Source organism: Blennius ocellaris (genome assembly GCF_963422515.1).
Source record: "Blennius ocellaris genome assembly, chromosome: 17".
Lineage (NCBI taxonomy): Eukaryota > Metazoa > Chordata > Actinopteri > Blenniiformes > Blenniidae > Blennius > Blennius ocellaris.
The window spans coordinates 7,844,353-7,853,578 of NC_137666.1; the positions used below are offsets into that span (position 1 = coordinate 7,844,353).

The window sequence follows — 9,226 nt, forward strand, 5'->3', positions numbered from 1 at the left end:
TTATTTAATTTTAGTGCACAAATATCCTAAATCAGAATGTACCTTGTGATCAGACTCGCTTAGTTAGAAAAGAATCTGCAAAATGTACAAATTTTGCAGGCAAACATGGTTGAGCCTCACTTTACACAAATTACTGCAACGACGTGGCGTGACATGAAGACGTTTAGTCTGCGGCTCTGTTCATAGTGCAAAGACGGCCAGTTTCCCTTGAAAGTAAAGCTCTCTGCAATTTCTTGAAAGGCTTTACTTGGCAATCTTCTGGACTGCGGTTATCCCAGTTGCATGTATATATTCTCCATGTTGTCTACATTTGCTAAACAGTAAGTTCATTTGTGGCTTTCGGTACTTGTGGAAAATGTCAGGTCAGAAGCTTGAATGACAGCAGATTCATTGTAGTTCTATTGCATTACTCAATATACTCTTTTATAAATACATTTACATTTGCAAATAAGCTCTTCTCCTGTAGGCTGCAATTATCCAAGCATAAACTAGGAATGTCCACAGAATTTGTTTCCATGTAATGTTTTTTTTTTTTATTTCTCAGATGCGCGCATATTTTAAAACAAATGCGGCAGATTCAAACACTCAAAATGGATTACATCGACTTTATGACACAGGAATATGCTTACTATTTACAACAGAAAGTTATAGTACCCTCATTAGACAGCAAAACCGAGTTAGTTAACACAACAATGCTACCGTTACATTTACAGCACGGTCAAGGAAAATGAACACGGGAAACGTCACCAAAACAAGGACAAACAGAAAACTGTGCAGAGGCGATAAGCTCTTGTATAGCCCTGTTAACACTGGAGAGAAGCACTGTGCGTCTATTGCAGCTTTATTATTAACCCTGAAAAATTGAAGATGCAGCCATTTTGAAATAGTAACGACATACTTCTGTTTGCCATCAGACTGGACAAACAAAAAGCACAATATTTAAGACCCTTTAAGATGACTTCATACTTCCAGATTTTAATTTGTTTTAGTTTTGTCCCTTTTTTCCAGTTAAATGACAACTATGATTATGACAGTGAGTGATTACAGACGTCTTTAAATCATTGATCAACCACAGATGACATGCTTGTGATATGAAAAGCTCATACAATAATTTAATCCAGTGTAAACCTACTTTTCAAGGCACAATAAAAGCAGATTACAAAAGGACATGAATAAATATGTTTCAAAGAAATTTAAATAATTGCCTTTTGGTGTTTTGTCCCAAAGAAAAACAGTACTTCAGTGACACGAGGCAGAACAAAGTGAAAACTGGAGATGTGAGACAGTGTAAGAGACAAATACAAGAATAACTTCATTGGTGTGTCCTCTAAGACAACAAAAAAACTGCTGCTACCTCGTATCATTGGTTGATCACAGCCCTGATTGGAGGAGAAACATTAGAAATCCTCCATGGAAGAACAGATCAATACTGATTCCCCGTAAAAACGAGTAGGGAAGAAGTGAATTGCTTTACAAAGATATTGCAAAGTTATTTATGGAAGTCATTGCTCGCTCAGCGTATCAAAGAAGACACAACGTGTAAGGCAGAAATCTTCGAGGCATTTCTAAAGCTGTCCACAGCTTCAGATTTCTTGCTTTTTTTCTGGAATAAAAAAAGAAACCTTTCAGAGGTAACATTTTGGTTTTGAGAGTTTAAAAAAAAGAAAAGAAAGTAAGCACATGCATAGGTGTGGAAAAGACCACCGAATACCCCTCACTTTGGGACCCATGTCAGTCTGTTAAAGGAACCCGCTTATAGGTCAATGGAGTACAAAAAAGTTTTGTTTTTTTAAAATAAATCTTCAGTCTTCCTTTGAATCAGTCTTGCGACGAGATGACTCGGTGGATCTGAAATCACCTGGCTGCTGTTCCATCTTGGCTGGCAGCGACGCGGGGGCCACGCCGTCGTTGTTGACAAGAGCACCGTAGGAGAAGGAACCATTGAATTCTGGCTGGACGGTCCGACTCTTGTCGTGGATCGTCGGGACGCCTGATTACAAATCAGACACACAAAGATTCATCAGGTGGCATCGCGCGGAAGATGAAAACTAAAATAAACACTTTTACTCTCTGTAGGGATTAAAAATGACATGTAAAAGTGCCAATTTCTGGTATTTTATGTGATCAGTATACAAACCATTAGCCATGTTTATAGTGACGTATGGCTCAAAGTTCTTGGCCTTTTTCCTGTTTTTGGTAATGCAAAAGACCCCGAGGAAGCAGATGGCAGTTCTGTACAAAGCAAAACAAAAGAGCCGGTCACAGCCTTTCTCCAACAAAGACATTATTACAAAAAAAAAAAAAAAAGCTTGATTCATCAAAGCTGGAAAATCAATAATGACTAATATATTCAAGTGTTCTTGGGGACCCATCGAAACAAGTGCAGCAGAAAGTAACTCGCCCACTATTGAGTCTCTTATTCCAACACTGGTTTTTTTTCCTGTTGCGAGGTGACAAAATAAAACTCACCCCAGTAAAAACATGCAGATGTGAAGGACGTCGTCATTTTTAAACTCCATGTAAAACACAGCTCCTGAAAATCAGAAAAAAAAAATGTCTTTATGACTCTTCCGGTGTGTCGCTGAAGGGTAACATTGTAAACTCGACTTAATCAATGTCTGAAGACATTTCAATAAAAAAAAAAAAAAAAAAGTGGTAGAATACAAAGCTCACCAGCTACCACAGCGAAGAAGGTGGAGAGGATGTAGTTGAAGCTGGCGATCATAGAGGTGTCGTGTAGCTTACAAGCCTGGGAGAGAAATCTAAACAAGGATGCACTGTCAGGTTAACCTTATTGACAGGTCAGGTGACTTGTGTATTTGTTGTCATAATTACAGCAATCAACAAAAACCAAAAAAAAAAACTCACTCACCTGGCCTGGTAGACCACTGATGCCACCATGCACACAAACATAACACTGAAGATGGGGTAGTTGAGCTGCATGTTGCCCTCGATGGTGAGCACCAGCATGCTCGACACGGCTTTCACTGTGATGACTGTGAGCGAGCCTGTTTGACGGAGACAAACGGTTTGAAGGAAAAACAAACAAACCGGTGAGCAAATATTATTTAAAAGCAACTCTGGTGCCCTATAAGTCTGAAAGCATTTTAAACACAGTCCTGGTAAAGTGTGTAAGGGTTAATGCAGGAGACTCACCCAGCAAAGCGACCAGCAGCAGAATAACAACGAGGTAGTCGGCGTTGCGTCGTTTGTAGAAGTATAAAAGCAGGCAGAACGTGATGATCTCCAGGAACTGTCATTCAGTAACAACAACAACAAATATTACATGAACAAAATAATCCACATTGCACAGTTCAATTATTATGGGATTTTGCTTGGACATAATTCACATCTAAAGTGAAACAATAAAGAATCAAAGAAACAGGCCACAACCTGCCAATAGGCCTCGTGACACCAAAAATATCTGGAGCAAGTCTCACAAATATGCAAAGACTTCAGGAAACGGTCGGCTGTCATCACTTTGTTATTGTGATTTCTTGGCAGCGTCACCGTAAGTATACGTGATAACGATAAAGTTTCTACAAAGAGGAAGAAAAAGTATTTTTTTTAATATTTAAAAAAGCTTTAGGATCACTTTCCTAAACCTGCAGGGCTGCTTTAATGTAAAACACCAGCATATTGCTGTTGAAAATATTGTGCGACTGTTTGATGTGATCCGAATGATGACAGTCTGCACATAATTTGCAAACTTATATGTTTGGAAATGGACATTTTCATCTCTGAAGTTGCATATGAAGGCTAATAAATAATGTAAGCGACAGTGGTTTCACTTGGAGACCCAAGTGATTTTTTAAGCTTATAATACACAAAATCTGGCAGAATTGGAAAAGGCTGGACTGAAGACAAACTGGGTACTAATGTAACTCACTGCTGCCACTGTACAAAAGTGATATGATCTGATTGGAAATCTATAAGAGGACTGATCCTGGAGTCTGCTCTCTCACACTGTCCACCTGCTGTTCAGGAATTACGTAGGCTTGTGTGTTTTGATTGGTCTGACACTGGCCTTTTTTTTGGTGACTTTTTTTGTACCTTCTGCTTCTTAACCTGTTGCGTAAATTAAAAAAAACAAAACTCACCAAATACAGGAGAACGGGCCAGCTTACAAGATGCACCACAATGTTCTCTGCAGTGAGTTGTTCATGAGAGTTTGGTCCAAACGCTACAAGGAGGTACGTTCCTCCTGTCGTCAGGATGTAGCCCAGGAGGGTCAGCACATTTTGCTCTGCAATCATATAAAGAATACCGTTAAAGGCAGTCACCTACAAAATATGTGCAGTAGTGTGCCAAACAGGCCCGACTGTCTCTAATGACAACAATTTGAATAACTTCCATAAAAGTTATTTGCATGAGTGTTTGCCTTCGAACTTACTGGCAAAGTCCCTCGCTTTTGACTTCTCACGTATGAAGATAAAGCCCAAAATCGAGCTTGCTGAAAAAGATTTTAGAAAAGATGAAAAGCTAATACGTACAGCGTACGCTTCAGTGTTGATTTCAGATCAAAACAATTAAGCGCTGTGTAGAAGTTTCACTGTGGATGTGTTCAGAAGTGCGGGGGCCTACACTCACCGAGGACTGACACCGCATTGAGAGGGGCAACAACAGCCAGCGGGGCAAAGGCATAGGAGACAAAGTTTGCTCCCTCCCCAATGCAAGTGAACAGAAAACCAAACCACCAGGTTTTAGTGGCGAAGAAGGCTCGCTGGTCCTTTGTCCCTGCTAATGACACATGGCTGTATTTCTGTAAGAAAAGAAAATGTGCAGGTGAAACACAGCGGTGACGCACTTTGCCCGAGACAATTATATCATAGAAGCATAAATCACATGTATTAGTTATACAATTACAAACACAAAAATGATGGCGGAGAAAAGCATAAGAATGATACTGATGTGTTATTACAAAATAATAACTATTATAAGATATAGATACAAGCTATACAAAACAAACATGAGAAATAAAGATTTTGCTTTCACCAGTATTACACTATGAATTCAACATATAGGTATTGTTTAGTTTTTTTTAATGGAGGAAGGAGTTCCATACCTGAATACATAACGAGATGCTGACAAGTAAATTTCCAAAAAGCGCAAGTAAAGTCCCAATCAGATTGTCCTAAAAGGGAAAGGGAGGAAGCAAGGATTAAATTCAGTTACATTTTAGGTTTCTGTGTTGACATCAATACGTTACAGTCTAAAACAGACAATGGAAAGTATGCAAACAAAAGACAAATATTATGCAATAACTGCTGAGGCTTGACAAAAACAATGGGAGGTCTTATGAACAGCAAGGGTACTGACAATTTGCGCAGGTACTTTATAACACGGTATAGTGCCACTACGACTCAATTTCCATTAGTATTAGTTACTTTTTAACAGCCTTTTCAAAATACTATTTGATGACAGTAATGTGAGTATTTGCAATTCGTTACCCACATTAGTAATCCTCACAAAGGAGTCTCAAATGTTGAGGCACATGGACCAACGTCAGTTAGAAATATATTAGTCTTGGGAAAATTACTTTAAATATTATAAATACACATTCCAAAGCCAACAAAAAAAAGCAATAAATCATATTTTGGTGGTTTTTTGTGGAAAACGGGTGAAGAAAAGTGTCTTTCGGGGCTCTTTCACATAGGTTACATTGCAATGTTCAGTACATTCAGTTAAATTCTGATTTAAGTTCTGAATCATAAAAATCACAGATAATCCACTGTGAATGTATCGGTACGTGCAGCGAGAAGAAAAACTTTGAATTAATGATTTAAATGATAGAAAAGTGACGCGACTCACCCTGTAGGACTCTCCTACCACTTGACTCAGGTCGAACATTGTCCTCTTCAAATGCAGTTTATAAGTCAGAAACAACCACTCGACACTCACGTAGCGAACAAATCATCGTATCGCCACATTTGTAGACAGTTTTGAACTCGCTAACGCACATATGTCATGTTTTTGTCCGGTTCTACTCAGAGGGAAACACCACCTCTCTCTCTTCCGGGTTGAATTCACCTGTCTCTGGCTGCGCGGTGACGTAAGCCGTTGGTGACGTCGCTGAGACGAATAAGCGTCTTTTGTTTACAAACTGTCAGTGAAAACAGTTGCATACGGATGAACACTTTCAAAGGCCTACCGCTTTATTTGGAAAAACTGTTTTTGATAGATCGCAATAATATTTGTTACTCGCTTCTGGTGTTTTTTTTGTTTGTTTGTTTGTTTTCCCCGTGCTTTAGTTACACTACTCTCTAAAGACACTTGAGGGCACCATCGAACCAGAATCGATTCGATTCCATTTCAAATAGGAACATTTTACTTTTTTCCCCTCTTGAAAAACATTATTCGGAACAAAAACTATACAAATTGTAAAAACAACAAGGTTGCAGTTGACAACCTCATAGATGGAAAAGATATGCAAAGTGCCCCATAAACCATCACAATAACTTTTGGGAAAGGAAACAAATGATGAAATAATAATTCTAGTTGACAGTAGATGAACAAAAGAAAAAAAATACTGAACAGAGGGACATCAGGGGAAGGACGATGCATTAGAAGAGTAAAGACGTTTAATAACAGGATATTGCTTAGTTTGCCCAGTATCCAAACATATTTTAATGTTGATTTTATTTTGATACAAACTGATTATTTGCTGATAGATTGAGTGACACAGCTTTTCCATCTAAACACACAGACGCACAAAAAAGACCAAACAAAACAAACAAATAAGACTCATCATGACTGTTTCATAAGGGCATCATATTATAATCCTGACCTGACTAACACCAAAAGTATGTAACCTGCTCTCTTTGTTACAGCAGCAGTGAACACCACGTCAGCAGCTGTGTTGGTTTTTTTTTTTTTTTTTCAAATAACAAGAGCAGTGGAAAGAATACAGCTATGTCAATTGATGGTGTGATTCTCTGTTTTGAAAGACCAAGGAGCTTCCCTTTTAATACTTCAAAGGCACATATAAATGAGGTAAGAAACATATGACTCATGGATTCCACGTGGACAATGACCAACAATCAGGTGAATCTAGTGATGATAGCAAGTAAGTAAGTAAGTAAGTAAGTAATAAGTTTAAAAAATTAAAAAAAAAACGAGATCTGAAACACTTGTTTCGGCTTCACAGAGAAAGAGAAAATGTAATAACCTGAAACAACCTTCAGCATTAACATTGCTGAAACAGCCAACAGCTCACATTCAAATAATGGCCAGCAGGGGGAGAAAAGCATCGTGTCTGAGAGAATACCGCAAGATCATACATTTAAAATGGAAACGACCTAAACCAAAGCCAAGATTAAATCTTTTTTTTCTTCTTCAAATACCTCTTTGCTATTTGCTTGACATTAATAGTCTCATTTGCATGCACGTATCTGGCATTCCAAATACCAGAATACATTGAGGTAATATGAGAGATTTAAGAGATGAACCGTACATATTTGGCAAATTGTATTACTTTTTTTTTTTTTTTTTAATGTGAGGCTGCAGGAACTTATCTTAAGGAACTTGTTCTTTCTAAAAGCTCTATGCATTTACTTTCTGCTTTACATGACTGGATAGCCTTTTTAGAAATGAAAATATAAGCACCTGTTAATACTTTAAATTGATCCAGTTTCCTGCTTCTTCAGCCTTGGAAAAGAAATGCCCTGAAACCTCCACTGAAAGCATTTACCCCACCCCCCCTCGCAAAACTAGTTGTTCAGACGGCACATTCAATAAGTGCATCTATATTGCATGTTTTCAAGTCACTGAATAATAAAAGGTTTAACAATTGGCTCAGTTCTGTCTGCAGATAATAATAATACAAAAAACGCTATCATCTCATCTTGTAGACTACAAAGCATGTCTTGCTTCTGAGGCCTTTCACAGTTTGATACTATTTACCTGCTGTTGGAATGAGACGTGGCATTATGGGCCGTAGATAGTCATTACACCGATTACAGCTCACAGGCACAGGTGCTTCAGGGTGTGAACAGGTGTATGCAGGTATGCAGGTGAATTTTTCCATTGCACCAGCCAAACACAAATCATGCAAAGCGGTTTTTGCTTAAAGTGTGATGAATTTATTCATGAGTCAGAAGAAAGTAGAAGATGAATGGAAGGAAATCTCTTTAAATGTGCTTTTACGTGACTAATCATGCAAATCTGTAACAGTGATTTTTACCCAATTTTTCAAAAAAAAACAAAACAAACAAACATGTGATTATTTGTTTAATCTTGTAATGTGATATAATATTTATTCTACCTGAGAGACTATTGAGACACCCGAACCCCGGAGGTTAAAGGTGTATCCCTGACTCAGGACACTATCCGCATGGTGGGCCGACCTGTTCAGGGCCACCTGTGTGTCTGTGGCCCTTCGGCGGAGCTTTGAAGGCCCATTGAAAGAACCAATAGATCAACAGGTTGATAAGGAAGGAATCAGTGAATCCACGGAGACACCAAGTGAGATGAGAATTCTCAGGGCTGCAACTCGTAATTGTTTCTAACAGTAATTGATATTCTTGAGTATTCAATGTTCATTTAATTCAAAAAGCAAAAAAAAAAAAAAAAGGTATCAAAAATAGCTAAATACTGCTTAATTTCTATCAGAATCTGTCGTGATAAAGTCACATAATGGGAGAAATGCAAACACTTAAAATACAAAAAAGCAAAATTGTTTTTTTTTTAATGAAAAGAATATCCCAAATTTGATTTCTTATAATGTTATTTACATATATGCATATTGAGTGAAAAAATACTTTACAATTCATCTTGTGTACTTTTTATACACTTTTCTCATTTTCCCACCTACCCAAGCTGCCCTCCTGCAAACTGATATCACACTGTGTAGTAGAACATGGTTAAAACGTTTCAAAATAATATAACCGAAGTAAGAAAGCTCAAAAGATACTGGAAAGACAATGAAAGGAAAATAAATACATGAATGGCAAGTGACAGTATGTACCTTTGTAAATAATTCTATGAGTTTTTATAGGCATGACCTGAATTTCAATTATGTTATAAACAGGCTTAATACTTTTTAATGTCATTGGTTTGTCAACTTGGCTCATCAGGAAATCATCTGTTTTGTGTTTCCTACAAATTCCCAGCCCATGACTTTACACGGCTTTGCTGTAAGTAGCAATGCAGTGATATTCCCTTGATGGATCATTGCCCAGGTGAGTGTTTCTGGATACATTAAAGAATTTCTTTATTTTTAATTTTT

The 9,226-nt window shown here is 37.8% G+C and overlaps 1 protein-coding gene across 1 annotated transcript; it reads right to left on the minus strand.

Annotated features, from left to right (window-relative positions):
- Positions 1–576: 576 nt before the first annotated feature.
- On the minus strand, positions 577–5,993 carry nipal3 (NIPA like domain containing 3). Its single transcript, XM_080513290.1, has 11 exons — positions 5,812–5,993; positions 5,066–5,134; positions 4,591–4,762; positions 4,394–4,453; positions 4,101–4,246; positions 3,157–3,253; positions 2,873–3,008; positions 2,674–2,762; positions 2,470–2,533; positions 2,138–2,232; positions 577–1,990 (listed from the first exon to the last, which is right to left on the minus strand). The coding sequence occupies exons 1-11, from the start codon at positions 5,848–5,850 to the stop codon at positions 1,803–1,805; spliced, it is 1,155 nt and encodes a 384-aa protein (XP_080369416.1). The 5' UTR covers positions 5,851–5,993; the 3' UTR covers positions 577–1,802.
- Between the last annotated feature and the right edge of the window lie 3,233 nt (positions 5,994–9,226).